Below are 22,697 nucleotides of genomic sequence, written 5' to 3' on the forward strand. Positions count from 1 at the left end.
AAGCATGTGTGTTAACCCTGCTACATCCGTATCTTGGGATTAAAGGGTAACTGTCATATTTTTATTTATTTCCTAGTGTATTAGAGCTAGGCATGTATACCTGAGTTAGTCTGTCAATGATTGTCAAAAGATCTGTAATTACCTTATAATATCAGCTTTCATTAATGTCCTTTGTCCCTTTCCACTGCTCCCTAAAAAGACTGTTGCTAGGGCTTGTCTTTCTTCCTTTTAGTATAAACAGAAGACGGAGGGGCGGTCCTCCACACTGCATGCCTGCATTAGGCTTCAGAGTGAGGAGGCGTGTCTCTTAGTAATCCAATCTGATTGGCTGGCAGGGAGCTGCTGGCTACAGCAAGTGTGTATGGGAAATGAGGGAAAGCAGTTTTGGCCTCAGATAACTGGCAGAGGAGCCATCTTGAGAAGATCATCACAATGTAAATGTTTAAACAGCCGTAACTAAGGGAGAAACTCAAGGAAAACAGTGGTAAGTGAAGAAACTAAAGATTGCTTTATGCATAATGCTGCAGCAGCAGTAACGTATGCTAAAATTTTGTTATTATTTTTTTTAAACATGATAGCCTTTAAATCAACAAGCTGTCTGGGTAAGTATATGAACTTGTTGGGTCCTCCAAAGAGAGATGTTCATTGTAGAGGTTTTGAATAAGTATTAATTCACAATTCACTTCAGCATATTTGGAAATAGGTTTTCTTAACCAGTCAACCGTTTTATAGATGGAGCATTTCAGGTACTATCTGTTTTTAAAGGAGTTTCCCCATTTTAGCCACTCATAGCCAAGAATGAAGTACCCGTCCTATGTGGCTGCTGGGGTGGCTCCTACTCGCCTCTATGGGAACTATGAAAGCGACGTGGCACAGCTTGCTTGGCTATTTTCATAACTCTGGCCTTCCTGGCCAAAGGGTGAATTTTTCCTTTAAATGGGTTGGCCTTTCTAGGACTTTGGGATATGATGGCATATTGCTAGGATGTGCCATCAATGTGAGAGAGGTGCAGGACGCACCTCTCACTTCTTATCTCCAGAACAGAGCCCTTGAAGTGAAGAAGTTCACACTGCTCATTTACGCCATGCTCTACATTTATCGCTATGGTAGTCCTCAAAACGGACTCTTCAAGCTTGAAGGTTGAAGAAAATGACTAGTCACCTATTGTTCAATAAATGTAATATTTAAAGTTTTTTTCATGTTTTGTAGCTCGCTGAAGGTAGCATTGAGAGACGGTGTTTCTATTCAGAATTATACGTAAGGGGCGGTGGAGTATTGTGAATGGACAAGCGTGGGATTCAGTCCTTGTGATTCATGTTTTGCGCCTTATCATTGTTGCAGACCTTTACTATTGTTGCTTTTATGCTTTTTATACTCAAGGCAAACAGTAGGGTGTCGGCTATGTTTAAACTGGCCTTTTTGCATCGTCATGGTCACCTCCAGCATGGTCTTCAGACAACTCCATGCAAACCTGTCCTGTGTTAGATGAGTCACTATTTAATCACAGCCCTTTCATCAGATTCCACCTCCCTTTCAGATTAACAGTTTCTCTGCTGGAATGATTTTCAGCTTTTTGAGATGGGCATTTTCATTTTATATCATCTTATATAGTAAGTGATGGTATGGTCTATAACTAGGATAGGTCTTTGCGTTATGATCAGTGGGGATCTCACCTCTGAGAAGCCCATGATTCTGCAAAAGTAGGGGCAGGACCCTAGTTAAGTGCTGACTTGGCGTCATAGTTTTTCTCTGCACGGGGGCATCCCAGTCACCCCGTGTGCAGGGAACCATGTTGCAGCCCCATTTAAGTGAATGAATGAAAACTTAGTAGGGGATGTGGTGCTAAGCCGCCGCCACCACCTCCCTTCTTCCTCTGACCGGCGCCGCCTCCCTCCCCCCTCTGACCGGCGCCGCCTCCCTCCCCCCTCTGACCGGCGCCGCCTCCCTCCCCCCACTGACCGGCGCCGCCTCTCTCCCCCCTCTGACCGGCGCCGCCTCTCTCCCCCCTCTGACCGGCGCCGCCTCTCTCCCCCCTCTGACCGGCGCCGCCTCTCTCCCCCCTCTGACCGGCGCCGCCTCTCTCCCCCCTCTGACCGGCGCCGCCTCTCTCCCCCCTCTGACCGGCGCCGCCTCTCTCCCCCCTCTGACCGGCGCCGCCTCTCTCCCCCCTCCGACCGGCGCCGCCTCTGTACCAATGAGAAGGCCGACATGGGGACATAGTGTCCCATCGAATCAGCCCTGTTAGGGCATATGTACATTGTCAAGGGACTCTGTATTACATGGCTGCAAGGAAAATGAGAGCCACAGCTTGCCTCTGCTAGGAGAGACAATGTGAGTCCTGATTAGCCCCCCCCCCCCCACACACACAGAATGATTGACAGCTCTCCCTGTTTGTGTGTGTACAGAGAAGGCTGTCAAAAATGGTCTGTGGGTGGGGTTATCAGGACTTGTCTCTCCCAGGAGTCCTGTCAGAATTTACTTTGCCTGTTACTCAGAAAACTTACCGTATTTTTTGCCATATAAGACGCACCTAGGGAAATAAGAAAAAATATAAATAAATGTTTCATTAGACCTCAGATCAGACCCCAGCTCAGACCCCCAATGTGAATGACCCCATTCAGACCTTAGTTCAGACCCCATTCAGACCTTAGTTCAGACCCCATTCAGACCTTAGTTCAGACCCCATGCTCAGAACAGACAAAAAAATTATTTTGAAATCCAACGCTCTTCCTGGTCTTCCTGCCGCGCTGTGCTCTTCCTGACCCGAGATCGCAGAGCGCCGACGTCCACATGCTGTGCACAGGTCATAATGGAAGCGCTCATTAGTATTCGCCCCATAAGACGCGCTGACATCTTCCCCTCCACTTTGGGGGAGGGGTGTACGTCTTATAGGGCGAAAATATAGTACATGTCACAGAGCTCAGCTTCATATCCTGCTCTTTGATAGGGCAGCTGAATCCCTAGTAGCTGGATTGTGACCTTCCATTGAGATCTTAATGATATGCGGTGGTAACATAAGTACCTCTACTTATAACTAGCAAGAACAGGTTCCATTGGGTCATATAGTTATTAGATGATAAAATATCTTCTCTAAAAAACTGATAAAAAATGCATGGAGAGTCCTTCTGATGGGGTAGTGCTTCCTCTGCAATAATCGGCCAGGTCTGTAGTCTTATTTTTGATAGTCTACAATTGGTAGGCACAGTAGGAAATTGTCCTGCAAGACAGAAAATTCAATATATTTCTGGATGCTAAGAATACACTTCCCTTGTATTTTTGCTATATAATGCTGGCTGCACGGTGCCGGCTGAGGATTTGGGCGTCACCTGTGTGTTATCCTGCGGCGCGAAGAAAGCAATTGTATTACTGGTAAGCATTGTGTTGCCATGGCAACCTACAACCTACTTTTTTTTTATTTTATTTTTTTAACACCATCATCCTTGACATTATTGTAATAGTATTTCTATAACTTGTGTGATGCCATGGCGGGCATATTGTTCAAGTGCTTGACATGTGTACCTAGAAAAGAGAAGCTGCTGACTGGGTTATCATGTTGACATGCTTTTACGTTATTTCCAACAGAAATGTTTTATTTTGTAGTTAAAAGGGTTATCCCATAAGTAATGTAAAAAAAGAAAGAAATTCACATACCCTTCAGTACATGACAGTCTCTCTCTAACAAAGCTAGAACCAGCCCTGTACCTCACATGGATCCAGAGATCTCCACATTCATTGCTCCAAATGTTCTGCTAGATTTTAAGCTCCTAGCTCAGGGAGCGTGTCCTTTGTGCTGCAGCTAAAGGATGGAACTGAGCATGTGGGTCAACCTCGGTGAGCTGGGCAGAGAATTTAGAAAGCAGGCAAACAGCAGGTTGAGCTATACAGATACATTTTATTGAATAACTACATTTTTAATTACATGAAATTCCAAAAGTGTTCAGATATAGGTGATGATTTGAAAAATGTAGAATATTTGTTATGGGAGAACCTCTTTTAATGTTTATCTAACTACATTTATCTTGGCTATTTCTTTCACATAATGGGGGTCATCTACTAAGACCCCCTACACCAGAAACTGGCATAAAAATTTTTAACAACCAGAGTTTGTAACTTTTTGGCACCACCATATTCACATGACGATTGAAATGTACTCTAGCTAGGGGTTGGTATAGGGCCTGTATGTGCCTAATGTATGACTAGGCCTGCGCCTCCTCTGCTGGCGCGGGGGGTGTCAAAGGCCGGCGTAAAATGCTGGTGTTTAATAAATAACCCCCAATGTTTTTTTTACGGATAATGCATGACCATCTGTAGTCAGGCTCCTGACAGGTCTGTTTTACAAACTACTTGCTTTCCCCCTTGTAATACCAATTCTGGAGCATCTATTCTTATGACTCTATGTTGTGTCATTCCTTTATTAATCCTGCTAGAAATTATAAAGGAATTACTAGCAATTTGCATTGAGGGTCCAGATGGGTGTTACCAGTTTGGTGGGGGGGTGTCCCTGCACAGTTTGCTACTAATTGATTCATAACTTTTAGCAGGAATAATAAAGGAATAGTACAACATAAACAGTCGAGTCTCATTATTCTGACCACTTCCTACTTTCGATGTTGGCACAGTGTAGATGATGAGGTAAGTCACGTGTGGTGGGCTGGCTCGGTGGGTATATAGGGTGTGATAGGCTGTCTGCACACATATCACTCATTGCTGTCATGGGTAAAAGGGGCGATTTATCAGAGTAAAAAGGGATGATTATTGCCTTTCGGGCCCCGGGTGGCAGTATTTCTGAAACTGAGCAATTTGTGAACTGTTCTCATGCTGCTGTGGTGAAAGTGTACGGTGAGTGGACAATTGGCGCCATTGTGAATAAGCGACGTTGAATCTGCGGAGCACCACGTGCCATTGCTGTGAGAGTAGAACATCGGCTATGAAGGTGCGCGAGGGCGGATGGACACACCACAGTGGAGCAGCTCAACACCAAAATGAACCAGACGTGGGTAGGTACTGCGTATGGTTACTGCTCCTCTGCTAACAAAGCTGCATCGGCAGAAAAGGCTTAAATTTTCACGTCCGTATCGGAATTGGACCTCCGCTCATTGGCAAAGGGTTGGCTCATAGTTATTTAAGTTATTTCAGTTATTTCAGTGACGAGATCGTCCTGCATGGCTTTTTCTTTACTGAAAAGGATGACGCTCTCATCTCGGCGTTACTTTGGGTACCAGGAGACAGACTCCGAGCCTGTTGCATAAAAGTCAATATAGTTATTATTATTTTTTTTAACGAAGATGTATTTGTCTAGAAAGCCCTGTCGGTGTAAGCGGCTCATGGACCTGGGGTGCATTGTGGATTTGTGTTACACGGATCCGTATATGTGGCATCCATAATTTATGGGCTCACTCCTTTGTAGGCTTCCATTGCATACACCAGCCTGCTGAGTTGTGTGCTGTGGTTTTTTTTATATACTTGGTAGGAATTTTTACAAGTACCAATTATGTGTATGTTCACTGAAAGATCGGACATAACCAGAGGACAAACACCGGAAAGGTCCATTTCGAACTTGGGTACATCTACTTTAGTGTTGGCTCTTTTTGTTGGAGATGAGGCTATTAAACCTGATTGGGGTTTTGTGGGTATCCTCAGGGTATTTCTGTTTTAGGTGTACTTGGCCTCCTATGATATTGACCCTAATTTATATAATAAGTGGGGACGGAAAAATGAGACTGTGACCGCACTGGTGACAATGTATATAAATGAATACATTTATTAGATTTATTAAATAAATGTAATCTCTGTGCAGCATTTTTAGAATATAATACAGGTATATAAATAAGTGATGAAAAATGTATGTCCAATATATTTTTTTTCTGCAAATGACCTAGGAGACCCCCAACCCAATGCTCTGAACCTGTGCCCAATTAGAAAAAAAAAACAATAACCTACTCACCGTTCCGCAGTCCCACCATTCCTGCGCCACTGCCCCGTTCCCCGACTCTTCCTGTCTCTGCCGGACTAGAAGTGGCATGGTTCCGTGACCACTGCAGCCAGTCACAGATCTCAGTGGCCACATCTGCTAGAATGGCATGTCACTGCTAGTGACGTGTGCTTGATGTGCTGTTCTAGGACATGTTACCGATGGGGCCACAGGACCAAGCCGCTTCTGGGGTGTGGCAGGGACTAGAGTCGTAATGGGAAATTGGCACAGGAATGGCAGTAGTGCGGAGAGGTGAGCTTTTTTTGTAAGTGGGCACAGGTTCAGAGCATTGGGTTGGTCGGCTCCTAGGCCAGACCCATCCACATGACAATGTTATACTTGAAATATACCAGAAAATTAATAACGGTTCACTCTCTTTCAGCAAAAGGGGAATTTTCAATGTCCTACGCCTCTGTTGAGAACACTGACTATTTACTGCATTGGGGTGAGTATCTCTATATACATTTAGCATTTATGTAGAGGACTCTTCTTTTATTTTTTTTCCTTTCTACTTCTCTGAATGCAGATACATATGTAAATTCACTTTCAGTAAATATGTCAATCTGGTCAAAAGCAAACATTATTACCTCGATTACCCAACAATAACGCGTGGGCCTCTCCTGGCAACTGCTGTCAGCACTGCTCGCGGGGTGATGGGCTGTAGCTTTTGTGTCGTGTGTACTTTCAGTGAATTATTACTTGGATTATGTCATCTTTCTTATGCAGGTTATGAATATATTCTCTATGATCAAATAGCTATGAGGACTCGCCTATATTTCATTTCCCCCTCTTCAAAAATTACATTTTAAGTTTAATTAGGTAGAAAATGTATACCGTATGTATTTTAAGGGGTTATGCTATGACTGATGCAAATTTTTTATTTATTTAAGTGAGACATCATATAGTACATGACTATCTCTTTCTCACAAAGCTAGAACCAGCCCTGTACCTCACATGGATCCAGAGATCTCCTCATTCATGGCTCCAATTGCTCTGATAGATTTATTTCAGGCTGGCAGCTCGGGGACGTGTCCTTTCTGCTGTTGCACTTTCCCTGTAACTGCTACAGCTTCTTACAGACAGTGACAGTTGAAGGTTTAAACTGAGCATGTGCGACCACCTCAGTGAGGTGGGCAAGAAATAAGGAGAAGAACACACAGTAGGTGGCGCTGTACTGATACATTTTATAAAATAGCTCACTAGTTATACAAAATTTTTGAATTACATGCAATTACAAAAGTAATCAGATCCAGGTGCTGGTTTGAAAAAAATGTAGGGTATTTTTCGTGGCTCAACCCCTTTAAGAAAAAGGCTTTATGGTTCACACTCTGGTTTATTGGAAAGCAACCTAGGTATAAGTACCATTCAGATTTTCCCATCCATGTGGATTGATGTTTTTGCCCAACTTGGTGTCGAACCTGTTTAATAGGTTGGTCAGTAAGGAAAATATGAAGTTTCACCATTGTAACTGAAAATATGTGGTCTAAAAACCAGGGCAAGTAATGGACATTGTCCTTCTATAGCACCACTGGTTCCTTAAAGGTGTTGTCCGAGATTTTGATATTTATGGCCTATCCTCAAGGTTAAGATAGGTTATCACTATCATACCTGCTGTGGTCTGACTCCCGGCACCCTGTTGATCAGCTGTTTGAAGAGTCGGCAGCACTCCAGTGATCGATGTGGCATTTTCCTAGGCCAGTGACGTCACGTTCATCGGTCACATGACACATTCAATGAATGGGGCTTAGCTGCAATACAAAGCGCAGCCGCTATGGCACTGTGCTTGTTAAGCTGTGAGGAGGCCGCAGCCTTGCTACTGTTTAACTGGAACATACTGCAATCAAAAGGCACGTAAGGGTAAGTACTGTTTACATCAAGCTGGCTATGGGCATGGTCACATGTACCGCTCCAGCCAGTGACTGGCTTCAGCGGAGACATGGCCACAAACCTCACATTACCGCTGAAGCCAATAATTGGCTGAAGCAGTGCATGTGACGATACCCACGCACTGCCGTATGTAAACAGTATGGCGACCGGAAGATGTAGGCAACGCGTAAGACTCGGAACGTCGTGGAGTGACTAAGTATGAATTTTCTTTTTCAGGAAACAGGCTGGGGCATAACTTGAAATAGAATTCTAACCAGAAAAAAACCCTTTAAGGTATCAAGTTTAAAGGGATTTAATGAAATAAAATGGCTGAAAACACTTAATTATCACTTTATTATAAATCTATTCACAAATACCTTTCACTCGTTATAAAGGCTTGCTTTGTCTAGGGAGCAATCAGCAGGGGAAATACAATTGGTACACACAAAGCCTGTCCTAATAACACAGCAGGACCAGGTACTTCCAAACACTGAGGTAAAGAGCTGCCTCATCCTCCTCTCTGCTCTCCTTGTCAGGGGTTATGATCCTGAATACAGATGATAAGATCTTCAGTTGAATCTTTGTAGGAATGGAGTTTGAGGAGACATGAAGTAAAGAGAGGCCTGACAGACTGTGGTAATGTAGGGCTGTGGTAATGGACACTGCATACAAGTGCTGTTGCTCATTATCCACATTCTCTGTACTTTGTCTCCTCATGAGCTCCATTCCTCCAGAGATTCAGCTGAAGATCTTACCAGCTGTAGTTAGGATCTTAATCCCTGACAAGTAGAGAGGAGCAGGAGGGATGAGGCAGCTTCTTACCTCAGTGTTGTGAAGAAACTTGTCCTCGTGTGATTAGGACAGGTTTTGTGTGTACTAATAGGATGGCGGCCATTTTATTTCCCCTGATTGCTCCTCAGACAAAACGAGCCATTATAACTAATGAAAGGTAATTGGGAATATATTTATAATAAAGTAATATTTACTGTAAATATTTTCAGTAATTTTATTAATTCCTGGAGAACCCTTTTTATTAGGGTTGTTACTTATGCTTTCCACGTATATGGCTCCAAGGTTAGGTTTTATCAGTCTTCCTTACAGGTCTTGTTTCTGGAGCGTAGCCGCAGTAGGCTGTGTCGGTCAGTATCACGTACAGCATGATTTCCTTTAAATGATTAATGGATCTTCTCTCTTGGTTTTGTTGGCCTTAATAAAGGAAGCTGTCCAGAAATGGACCATGAATGTAACTTTAGATTCCTGAAATAGATCACCTTATGACCCTTTACAAGTATCTTGACAACACACAGCATCATGTGTCTGCTGTCCATATAACAACATTCCTTAAGACATCTGGCTTGCCGTTGAGAGGACAGGACAGGTGCTAAGAACACTCAAGGAAACCGTTCCAACCTCTATAGTTAAAACCATGAAGAGTCTGATGAGCTAGATCATCAATAAAGTAACAGTCCTCACATTTAATGCGTCTTCTAAGGTTATATTCCCATCTTTATGAAGTCATGGTATATCACTTTCATTAGTGGGGTCTGACTTCTGGGACTTCCACCCATCCTGAGAATAACGGGGCAGCAGCGCGGCGTTCAAACGGCCGGTGCCCAGTCCCCTCGTCCCTTTTCATATGAAACCCCTCCCCTTTCACCCTTCTGGCCCGTCCTAGATTCTTCAGAAATCCAGCACCAGCGCCGTTCACAAGATTCGCCGCGCCTGCGCACTTCATTCACTATTATGGGAAGAGGCACAAGAGCTTTTAATGCGCATGTTTGGCGGAATGGGGAATGAATTGCGCAGGCGCGGCGAATCTTGTGAATGGTGCTGGATGTGGTCGTAAACTGCTGTACGGGCACACAGTATTGCGCAGAAGGAAAGGAACGCCATACGGTTTTTGGAATGCAGATTTTGCTAGACAGTTTTTTTGACACTATGTCTCATTTGAAGCCCCCCTGATGCATCCCTAGAGTAGAAACTCCAAAAAAGTGACCCCATTTTGGAAACTATGTGATAAGGTGGCAGTTTTGTTGGTACTATATTAGGGTACATATGATTTTTGGTTGCTCTATATTACACTTTTTGTGAGGCAAGGTAACAAGAAATAGCTGTTTTGGCACCGTTTTTGTTATTCACAACATTCACCTTACAGGTTAGATCATGTGGTATTTTTATAGAGCAGGTTGTTACGGACGCGACAATACCAAATATGACTACTTTTTCGGGGGTTTGTCTCAGTTTTACATAACAAAGCATTTTTGAAATTTTTATATTTTTTAGTGTCTCCACATTCTGAAAGCCGCAGTTTTATTTATTTTTTGGGTGACTGTCTTGTGTAGGGGCTAATTTTTTTCGGGATGAGATGAGCATTTTTGAAATTTTTTAGTGTCTCCATGGTCTGAGAGCCGTAGTTTTTTTTTTTTTTTGGGCGATTATCTTAGGTAGGGTATGATTTTTGCTGGATGAGATGACGGTTCGATTGGCATTATTTTGGGGTGCGTATGACTTTTTGATCGCTTGCTATTACACTTTTTGTTATGTAAGGTGACAAAAAAATTGCTTTTTTTACACGGTATTCACCTGAGGGGTTAGGTCATGTGATATTTTTATAGAGCAGATTATTACGGACGCGGCGATACCTAATATGTCAACTTTTTTTTTATTTACTTAAGTTTTACACAATAACAGTATTTTTAAAACAAAACAAAAAAACTATGTTTTAGTGTCCCCATATTCTGAGCCATAGTTATTTTATTTTTTGGGCGATTATCTCGGAGGCTCATTTTTTGCAGGATGAGGTGACTGATTGGTACTATTTTGGTGGGCATACGCCTTTTTGATCGCTTGGTGTTGTACGGATGTAAGGTGACCAAAAAATGGTTTATTTAGCACAGTTTTTTATTTAATTTTTTTTGACTGTGTTCATCTGAGGACTTAGGTTATGTGATATGTTTATAGAGCCGGTCGATATGGACGCGTCAATACCTAATATGTCTACTTTTCTTTTTTTTCCCTATTTTTTACAATTTTTTTTAACTTTATTGGGGGCAAATTACGTTTTTTTTTTCTTTTTTTTACTTGAAACTCTTTATTTTTGGGGGGGGAAAACTTTCTTTTTTAAACTTTTTTTTCACTTAATTTTTTTGTACCACTTTGGGACTTCAACTTTTGGGGCTCTGATCCCCTTTACAATGCATTCCAATACTTCTGTATTGGAATGCATTGGCTGTAAGTGTAATACAGTGTGTATTACTCATACAGCTTCCTGCCTGTGAGATCCAGGGGGCTGAATCTCACAGGCTCCCCCCTGGAAGGCAGCCCCAATGCCTAAGGAAGGCATCACGCTGCCTTTTTTATGCCATCGGGTGCCCGTCACAGTACATGTACGGTGTATGGTCCTTAAGTCACGGACATCTGCGCCGTACATGTACGGTGCTGGTTCTCTACGGGTTAAAACACAAGAAAAACAATATAAATGTGGTATCGCTGTAATTGTACTGACCCAGAGAATGAAGTGAACTGGTCAGTTTTACTGCATAGAGAACATTGTAAAAACAAAACCCATAAAAGTATGGCAGAATTGGGTTTTTTATTCCCCCCCCCCAGCTTCCCACTACATTTTATGCAATATTAAATGGCGCTATGAGAAAATACAACTTGTTCTGTATGTGAATGGAAAAATTAAGTTACTGTCTTGGAATAGCCGGGAGTAAAAAATGGAAAATTGCTCTGTTCTCAAGGCGTTAAATCTGAGTAGGCTGATCATTAAAAAAATGCTGAACATCAGGGCTCGAGAACAAATGACTTCTAATCCCCTCTCCAAATATTAGAGCAATGGAAACCTCGTAAACCAAATTAACCCTATCCATAATTATTCTGTATCCATACTGTTTAATCATAAGGCATTACCACGGATCAGAACCTCTAAACTTCTTTTATATTTATTTGCCAAATACATGATTTTAAATATGTGATGCAGGGGCACCCCCTTTTTGCTCATGGTAAAGAGTTCGGCAGCTGGAGATACTTTACTGGAAACCCTAATTCCTTAAAGGGTTTCTCCGGGCTTTTAATACTGATGACCTATCCTCAGGACAGGTTATCAATATCAGATCGGCCGAGGTCTGACACCTGGCACCCCCGCTGTTCAGCTGGTTGAAGAAAAGGCCGTGCTTCGTGCGAGTGCTGCCTTCCCTTCATTGTTTACCTGCTTGGGATGTTGAGGTGTAACACATTTCAATGGGACGGCTCGTTCGAATTTAAGTGTATGCTACAGAGCCGTCCTATAGAAGTGAATAGGATGGCTTGTAATTACACACGCTCATCGCTGCAATGTCGACAGCGAGCAGGTAAACAATGATGGGAAGGCTGCGCTAGCACGGAGCACGGCATTCCCTCCAACCAGCTGATTGACGGGGTTGCTCGGTGTCGAACCCCTGCCGATCTTATATTGATGACCTATCCTGAGAATAGGTCATCAGTATTAAAGTCCCGGAAAACCCCTTTAATATTAATCACATGAAATCTATCATTAGTTTCGGTGGTTCTCTATAGGATAAAAAAAATTTTTTGCAAAAATAAAAAATCATACTTTGTCCACTCATCAGTTCTGTAACCCCTCATCAGTTCAGGCTATATGGAAACTATTGCTTCCATGGTGTCAGAAGGGGTCTCTAGGATGTCATCAATTTGGGAACAACCACTGCGACCTCCATTATAGAAACAAATAGTCCCATCTCAGCTTTACTAGACGCAGTGCTGGTCTTGGCTGTGCCCTGTCTGAGCTGCAGTACCAGACCATGGTGGGACTGGTTGGACCCCCAGCAATCACACATTGATGCCATCATATTCTAGGAAGAACAGAAGCCCTTGCATTGAGAATGACTGTAAGATCACTATAATGATGAGCAGTTTTTGCAGTGCATGTAGAAAATGAGAAAATGTGGTCCTATATTTGTAACGAGACAATCGTTGTGAAGATTGGCTGAAGAAAAGTTTTATCTGGGAGTCCTATATCTATTCTGGTTTGCCTGTGACTATACTAGGAACGCGCAGTCCTTTCATCTCAAGTTATTGTATGGAATTCTAGTTTATTTTTGTGTGGATTTAGTTGCAGTTTATCAGCAATGATACGCCGTAGGTAGTCTCATTCACATTGATTCCCAAGACAAGGAAATGAAGTTAGGTAAATTATTATAATAAATGTCGGCTGTAGGTTTGCCAGAAAATCCATTAATGACTGATTAGTGATGGCTGCTTCTACGGACCGAATGTATGCCAAGAGTGTCCTTTTAGGATATCTCACCAGTGTGTGTGTGTGTGTGTGTGTGTGTGTGTGTGTGTATATATATAATCAGGGCTTGACAAATTTACTTGGAATCTAGGAGCCAGCTAAAAAAGTTAGGAGCCGTTTTTTTTTTTTTTTACCTTATAAAGCCTTATTTTCAGCGACAAAAATAACACCTCTTAAATTAACATATAAAGAAGTCTAGAACCAAACAACATGGGCATTGTTTATTATCAGAGTACTGTGACGTCACTGTGTGCAGCATCTCCTCAGTGTTTATCATTGTACTGTGACGTCACTGTGTGTATAAACCCTGCGCTGTGACGTCACTGTGTGTATAATCCCTGCGCTGTGACGTCACTGTGTGTATAATCCTTGCGCTGTGACGTCACTGTGTGTATAATCCCTGCGCTGTGACGTCACTGTGTGTATAATCCCTGCGCTGTGACGTCACTGTGTGTATAATCCCTGCGCTGTGACGTCACTGTGTGTATAATCCCTGCGCTGTGACGTCACTGTGTGTATAATCCCTGCGCTGTGACGTCACTGTGTGTATAATCCCTGCGCTGTGACGTCACTGTGTGTATAATCCCTGCGCTGTGACGTCACTGTGTGTATAATCCCTGCGCTGTGACGTCACTGTGTGTATAATCCTTGCGCTGTGACGTCACTGTGTGTATAATCCCTGCGCTGTGATGTCACTGTGTGTATAATCCCTGCGCTGTGACGTCACTGTGTGTATAATCCCTGCGCTGTGACGTCACTGTGTGTATAATCCCTGCGCTGTGACGTCACTGTGTGTATAATCCCTGCGCTGTGACGTCACTGTGTGTATAATCCCTGCGCTGTGACGTCACTGTGTGTATAATCCCTGCGCTGTGACGTCACTGTGTGTATAATCCCTGCGCTGTGACGTCACTGTGTGTATAATCCCTGCGCTGTGACGTCACTGTGTGTATAATCCCTGCGCTGTGACGTCACTGTGTGTATAATCCCTGCGCTGTGACGTCACTGTGTGTATAATCCCTGCGCTGTGACGTCACTGTGTGTATAATCCCTGCGCTGTGACATCACTGTGTGTATAATCCCTGCGCTGTGACGTCACTGTGTGTATAATCCCTGCGCTGTGACGTCACTGTGTGTATAATCCCTGCGCTGTGACGTCACTGTGTGTATAATCCTTGCGCTGTGACGTCACTGTGTGTATAATCCCTGCGCTGTGACGTCACTGTGTGTATAATCCCTGCGCTGTGACGTCACTGTGTGTATAATCCCTGCGCTGTGACGTCACTGTGTGTATAATCCCTGCGCTGCAGCTGGCAGAACGGAGATCCCTTCCCCAGGATGTTTGGTCCGGGCTCATTCATCTCATAGAACTGCAGCTATGAAATCCACAGCATATTGCAGCAAATACCAGCAAAATGGATAAGATTTTACCAAAAATCCTCACACTTCATAAAATCCACACGGAAATGAACCTACTGTGCACATTTCAAATCCGCACCGTGGTAATATATGATTTCACACGTGTAACTGATCGTGGCTGAATTCCACAGCAAATCCACACGCTACATGCAGAGTTTGATAAAAATCCACAACAGGTAATCCTCTGTGGCAAATATTTCCATTGGAATTACCCTAGGAATACTGAGGGGCCTTCCAGCTCTCTCATGGGTTGTCACCAAGCTTTCCTGGTCTCCTAGTCCTGAGGAGAACATATCTCAGTACGGGAACATATAGAGAAGTTATCAGATGATTTATTCAGGAGTCTTATGGCAGCTCCTAGGAGAACTGTGTGGTATACAGCCTGTCACCCAGCTTTCCTGAGGAGAACATATCTCAGTATGGGAACATATAGTAAATGAGTCCAGCGTGAAGGAGCCCAGCACCGCCCCGCATCCTCAGAATCTCCTCCTTGCTCCCCGACGTCAGACAGCCAGAGCGCCGTAATCTCGCGATGCACGAGAGAGCGCATGCACAGTGTCCTCATAGTGTTCCTTCCCTGTGCTTGCATCGGCATCAGGGAAGGAACAGCGCATGCGCTAGCTCACGCATCGCGAGATTACGGCGCTCTGGCTGTCTGACGTCGGGGAGCAAGGAGGAGATTCTGAGGACGCGGGGCGGTGCTGCGCTCCTTCACGCTGGACTCATCTCGCGTACAGGACACATCTCAGGGTAATTTGCATATGTATCAAATAGTTTTTTTCCCACAATAAAAGCACACAGAGCTATGGGGACTGGGTATTGCGGATGTGCTAGCAGCGATCTAGCAACCCATGTCCTCGGCTCTATACACAAAATCCCGGTGACAGGTTCCCTTTAAGCGAGGATCACAGTATCATAATTGTCCCTGACGCCGATAGCGAGAGATGAATGACGGGAGGAGGTGTGGCAGCCAGTACAGATGCACCTCATTGGCTCCTGCTCTGGAGGCGGGGCAGGTCAGTGGGAGGAGAGTTCTCCATTTATACAACGCTGGAATCGCCCGCGCTACGGCCCTAGTGCCGGAGGCTCTACCTTGCTGCACGCACGCCATCAGAGACTTGCAGCGTATGTTTCACTGAATACATGTAGTCAGTCCTAAGAATATCACAGGCTGGCGTCTTGTATGTCTTCATCACTACACGCTCCCCATCAGAGTGATGTAGTAATATATCTGAACAACACCCTCTGATAAGTTGCTATTTGCTCCTGAGGAAAACCCGATCAACATCGGCAGGGAAACGCGTCGAGCAATATAGAGCGCCTTTCCATGTTCAGTTTTAATAGAGTAACACGAGTGCAGAGTCGCTAATTTAGTGGAGAGGCGGTCCATTTAAATAATATCACACGGGGTCATATCCTTTACTCCGGAATCTACAGAGGAGATGAAAGTTTTTTAAAGGACAGACCACACATGTACTGGTTCGGACCGAACCACCCCACTATCCCTGTGGGCTTTATGTAGCTCCCACATACTTCAAGGGAGACGTTTTTATGGTGGTGTGAGCTGTGGAGATAGTGAGTGTGTGTGTGTGTGTATGTATGTATGTATGTATGTATATATATGTATATGTGTGTGTGTGTGTGTGTGTGTGTATGTATATATATATATATATATATATGTATATGTGTGTGTGTGTATATATATATATATATATATATCTCCATTTTCTATACTCCGACTCGCACCACCAGCCTGAGTGCTTCAGACTGCATCCATGACACATAAAAGGCATATACACACGGTGCATGTTCTGCTTGGATTTTGGTGCAGAAAACAGTACCAGCCACATAGATGAGATTTTCAAAATTTCATGTACACAGGGCAGAACATTTCCACTTGATTCTGGAATCCACAGCTTGTCAGTTGTTTGTGTGGGTTTTTCAGTGGGGATTTCACCTCTTGCAATGTAAAGGGTGAGTTTTGGGGCTTATCCACATCAAAATCTCAGGCAAAATTAGCAAATAATGAGCAACCAAAAGACTAAGAAAACCGCAAAAACCTGCACATCCAATAATTATAAAATCTATTAAGCAATTTTATTATAAAGGATAAACAAACAAGCACCTAAAAATTGTATACAATAAGGGATGTGCCTGTATGAATAAAACCAGGCACAGACAACCAGCCCACCAAAGTCCACAAATAAGGACCAAAGTAAAGTCTGGGATAATATACAATCGAATCTAGTATCAAAGTAATAATAATAATAATAATAATAATAATGCATAATCAATAAATATAAGACAATACTTGCAGAGATGAAATACAAGTCTCATAAATCCCGGACCTGTATGTGGGCCTATGTCAGAAATGCTGCTCCTCGCGTATCGCTGGGAATACTAGTTCCTTCAAACCCCTGACAATACTTGTAACACAAAGAAGGTACTGTGCACCGATAGTCTTGTCTTATAGTGGATCGACGCTCATTACGTACAGTTTATCTAATCGGTGAGAAAATTGACTGTTTATACAAAGCTTTTGCTTGGATCTTGCAGGTCTGGGAGGCAATGACCACCAAGTGATTTAACATCTCTAACTAGTCTTTCCTCACCCTGAATTATGTCCATTATTTTCACTAAGCAATTTTAGACAACATTTTACAGCCATTTATTTTTGTTGGCAGTAAAGGCATGAGCAACATATACTCACAATTCTGAACCTCCTCCGTTCCAGCACTGCCCCTGTATTCCTCCTTGCAATGCTTTGTTTTCCTGACTGCAGCAGTGACATCCCCATATACCACATGTGTCGCTGGCATCAGCGATCGCTCATGCTGCAGTGGGTCATGTGCAGCGTGCAACAAGTCATGGCTGCGGCAGCGGGGGCATCAGGATGATGCTATTGGAATGGAGGGGCTGGGGGTAGTGATTATGATTATTTTTATACCTGCCATACAAAAAATAACTCTGACCTCCCATTTAATACTCCTGTTACCTACAGGAAACACCTGGCTCTGATACTATTTGTACTTTAGGAGGTCCAATGCTTTGGTATATTGCACATCTGTAATCTCTGCATCTGCGCTCTGTTACAGTATATAAAAAGACCTGTGCTCTCTGTGACGTCTTTCAATTCATCATGTCCTAAAATTGTGCAACGTTTATTAAAATGATGCAATCTAAATTTTGTGCGTCTTGCTGGACACCAGTATTTTACAGCAAACAATAGTGTGCACTGTTAAAGTAGTATTCCGGTTATATTAAGTTATCCACAACTGTTAGATGGGTGGGGGGCTGAGCGCAGACGGGCTTTTCAAAGGATTTTCCAGGATTACTGTGGTTTTTAACAGATATGCTCATGAAGTTGCATCTTCCCCATGTTCCCCGTTGTCACCATGTAAAAAAAAAAAAACGGCTCCAGCCCCGCTTTGTTAGACACGCCCATGGACGTGACATCACAGGAAATAAGGAAGAGCTGCATGGACATGGTCATGTGACCACAGCCCAGAATGGGAGCAGTAAAGGTATAGGAAATACATCACAAGATTACAGCTACCTTCATAAATGATTATTTTAAAGGATGTTGATGCAAACCAGAAAACCTCTTTTAAGTGAAATAGAGCAAGCACAGTATCAACGGCTTGAAAAATGTACAGAATTTAGGATTTATGATGTGCAGTGCAAAGTCTATGCTGATATAGCCACATTTAGCAGAATAGTTATTACAGTTACTGAGAGAAGTAGAAGGGAATGCACGGTCAGCTGAAATCTCCATGACTGTCCTGGTTTGTATCATGACTGTTGCCGGCAGATGTAATTCTTTAAGAAGTGGTCGCCTGCTATCATCATGTATTGCATGTTTTGGCCATGTGATACTAGTTCCTGACTGCCGAGGTGCCTTCAATACCAATATGCTATACAGGTAAGGGTACGGCCACACGGTCAGGTTTCCTGATGCATTTTTGGAAGCCAAAATCAGGAATGGATGATAAACGTAAAGAAAGTTTAAAGGACTGATTATAACTTTTTTTTTTATTCACCCTCTGGTTTTGGCTTCCAAAACCTGCATCTAGAAATCAGACCATTCGACGTACTCTTATTCAATAACCTATTATTTTATCCAACCCCTCAAAATTCTTGCAAACCTGTCCATATGTAGAACAAAAAAATGAATGAAATACCATTTAAATCCATTTTACTTAACTTTTAAACATGGCGTTGTACTGTTGCCCTCGTTTAACCCCTTAGTGACCACTAATACGCCTTTTTACTGACGTAAACAAAGGGTTTTTTAGCTAAACAGCTTGCTTTAACCCCTTCTTCCCCGGGCCCTTTTTCACCCTTCTGCCCAGGCCATTTTTTGCAAATCTGACATGTGTCACTTTATGTGGTAATAGTTTTGGAACACTTATATTTATCCAAGCCATTCTGAGATTGTTTTCTCGTGACACATTGTACTTCATGACAGTCAGTCATTAATCTGAGTCAATACATTTCACCTTTATTTATGAAAAAAATCACAAATTTACCCAAAAGTTTGAAAAATGTGCTATTTTCAATATTTCAATTTCTCTGCTTTTAAAACAATGATACCTCATAAAATATATATTACTTAACATTCCCCATGTGTCTACTTTATATTGGCATCATTTTGTTAATGTCATTTTATTTTTTAGGACGTTAGAAGTCTTAGGGTACTTTCCCACTAGCGTTTTTCTTTTCCGGCACTGAGTTCCGTCCTAGGGGCTCAATACTGGAAAAGAACTGATCAGTTTTATCCTAATGCATTCTGAATGGAGAGAAATCAGTTCAGGATGCATCAGGATGTCTTCAGTACAGTCACTAAACTGCGTTTTGGATGGAGGAAATACAGCGGCATGCTGCGGTTTTATCTCCGTCCAAAATTCCGGATCATTTGCCGGAATGCCAGATCCGGCATTAATTAACATTGAAATGTATTGGTGCCGGATCCGGCATCAAAAATACCGCAATGCCGGATCCATTCTTCCGGTTTGTTTCTCCGGATGACATACGGAGAGACGGATCCGTTCTTGCAATGCATTTGTAAGACTGATCCGGATCAGTCTGCAAATGCTGTCCGGCGGCTGAACTAATTTCCGGATCACTCTGCCGTAAGTGTGAAAGTAGCCTTAGAATTTTAGAAGCAATTCTTAAAATTTTTAAGAAAATTTCCAAAACCCACTTTTTAAGGACCAGGTCAGTTCTGACTTTGTGGGGCTTACACAGTAGAAACCACCCATAAATGACCCTATTGTAGAAACTACGCCCCTTAACTTACTCCAAACGGATTTTACAAACTGTGTTAACCCTTTAGGTGTTCCACAAGAATTAAAGAAAAATGGAGATGAAATTTCTAAATTTCACTTTTTTGGCAGATTTTCCATTTTAATCAATTTTTTTCTTTAACACATCGAGGGTTAACAGAAAACAAAACAATATTTATTACCCTGATTCTGCGGTTTACAGAAACACCCCACATGTGGTCGGAAACTGATGTAAGAGCACACGGCAGGGCGCAGAAGAAAAGGAGCGCCATGTGGTTTTTGGAAGGCAGATTTTGCTGGACTGGTTTTTAGATGCCCTGTCCGATTTGAAGCCCCCCTAGATGCACCTTACAGTAGAAACTCCCAAAAAGTGACCCCATTTTGGAAACTAGGGGATAAGGTGCCGGTTTTATTGGTACTATTTTGGGGTACATATGATTTTGAATTGCTCTATATGACGTTTTTTGTGAGGCAAGGTAACCAAAAAATGGCTGTTTTGGCACCGTTTTTATTTTTTACATCGTGCATCTGACAGGTTAGATCATGTGCTATATTTATGGAGCAGGTTGTTACGGATGCAATGATATCAAATATGTCTACTTTCTTTGTTTCAGTTTTACATAAAGCATTTTTGAAAAAATTATGTTTTTGTGTCTCCATTTTCTGAACGCCTTATTTATTTTTATTTTTTTCTGCCGAGCGTCTTGTGCAGGGGCTCGTTTTTTGCAGGAATAGTTGACTTTTTTATTGGTGCCATTTTTGGGTACATATGATTTTTTTGATCATTCATTATTACACTTTATGGGGCAAGGTCACCAAAAAATTTGTAATTTTGGCACAGTTCTTATTTATTTTTTACAGCGTTCATATGAGGGGTTAGGTCATGTGACATTTTTATAGAGCAGATTGTTACGGATGCGGCGATACCTAATATTCTTACTTTTTCTTTATTTAAGTTTTACATAATAGCATTTTTGAAACAAAAAAAAAGATGTTTAAGTGTCTCCATTGTCTGAAAATCCGTTTTTTTTTTTTGTTTTTTTCACTGATTGTCTTAGGTAGGGTCTCATTTTTTGCTGGATGAGGTGATGGTTTGATTGGTACTATTTTGGGGGGCATACGCCTTTTTGATCGCTTGGTGTTGCAATTTTTGTGATGTAAGGTGACAAAAAATGGCTTTTTTTGACACAGTTTTTATTTAATACATTTTTTTACGGTGTTCACATGAGGGGGTTAGGTCATGTGATATGTTTTTAGAGCTGGTTGTTACGGACGCAGCGATACCTAATATGTCTACCTTTTTTTTATTTCACTTTAACACAATAATAGCATATTTGAAACAAAAAAAGTATGATGTTTTAGTGTCTCCATGTTCTGAGCGCTATAGTTGTTTTTTATTTTGTTTTTTTTTAGCGTTTTTTTATGTAGGGTCTCTTTTTTTTGCAGGATGAGGTGACTTTTATTGGTACCATTTTGTGGGACATATGTCTTTTTGATTGCTTGGTATTGCACTTTTTGTAATGTAAGGTGACAAAAATGGCTTTTTTTGACATTTTTATTTTTATTTTTTTATGGTGCTTTTTGGACGGGGTGGATCATGTGATATATTTATAGAGCCGGTCGTTACGGACGCAGCGATACCTGATATTTTTTTCTTTTCTTTTTTTTTCTTTATTTCTGTCCCACTATGGGACTTAAACTTTTGGGGGTCTGATCCCTTCTGCAATGAATTACATTACATCTGTATTGTAATGCATTGCCTATTAGTGTATTACACAGAGCTGGATCTCCTTGGCCCCCGTAAAAGGCAGGTCCCGATGCCGCGAAAGGCATTGGGCAGCCTCTGCATGGCATCGGGCTGCCTTGTCACCCATTCGGTCCCCGCCACACTCGATGGGCTCCCTCACCCGCAGCAAACCCCTTTGTTGCGGTTAGCTCGGACCGTGGCATAGAAGGGGCAGTGCTCCAGACAAAAAAAAATACCTAATAGCCATTGGCTCCTGAACTGAAAAATTTAGGAGCCAAATTCAATTTTTAATAGCACTCTGCAACCAGCACTCTGCCCTGCCTCTATGCTGGATGTTGAATGAGGCATTGGTGTACATTTTGGCCAAAGCGTAATAAGCCACTCACCACGTCAAGGTCGCCTCTATGAGTGGTCCATAACACTAATTCCTACCTGTTTATGAGCCATGATAGCCACACAAAGAAACATACACAAATATAGTGGGCTCAGCATGCATGTTGGTACTTGCATCCCTGGATCCGATGAAAGCTGTCACGACACCGGACGGGGTTAAAAGCAGAGTGTGCCTGGCGTGCATGCTGTACCTGCGCTCCCTGGACTTTGTGTGGCTATCATGGCCCATAAACAGGTAGGAACTAGTGTTAGGGACCACTCATAGAGGCGACCTTGACGTGGTGAGTGGCTTATTACGCTTTGGCCAAAATGTACACCAATGCCTCATTCAACATCCAGCATAGAGGCAGGGCAGAGTGCTGGTTGCAGAGTGCTATTGCATTTGTGTTTTTGCGTTTGTATGTGTATTTCGCCATAGCGATGTGCACCTGCATACAGGGTTGTGCTGACTGAATCCCCCACAAATTAAATTTTTAGTCGCCAAATCGAAACCAAATCAAAATTTTGCTATCGCATGGTTTTTATTTGTTTATTTCTGTTACGGCGCTCTCACCGCATAGGAGATATTTTTTAATAGTTTGGGCTTTTCGGACACAGTGCTATGTAATATGTTTATTTATTGTTTATATATTTTATATGTAAAATTGGGAAAGGGGGGATTTAAACTTAATATTTTAGGCGTATATCAGGCATATCCCCATGCATTCTGAATGGAGAGTA

General features: G+C 42.5%; 1 protein-coding gene across 3 annotated transcripts in view; it reads left to right on the forward strand.

The window, feature by feature from the left end:
- The window catches only part of TLK1 (tousled like kinase 1), a 230,453-nt gene that overhangs the window by 45,899 nt on the left and 161,857 nt on the right, over nt 1-22,697 (forward strand). For all 3 annotated transcript variants that reach the window (XM_040439214.1, XM_040439213.1, XM_040439216.1), the window contains one exon: nt 6,354-6,416. In XM_040439214.1, the coding sequence (XP_040295148.1) occupies nt 6,371-6,416 (46 nt within the window). In that variant the 5' untranslated portion in view covers nt 6,354-6,370. The remainder of the gene's footprint in view (nt 1-6,353; nt 6,417-22,697) is intronic.

This window comes from Bufo bufo, chromosome 7 (genome assembly GCF_905171765.1).
Source record: "Bufo bufo chromosome 7, aBufBuf1.1, whole genome shotgun sequence".
Taxonomy (NCBI): domain Eukaryota; kingdom Metazoa; phylum Chordata; class Amphibia; order Anura; family Bufonidae; genus Bufo; species Bufo bufo.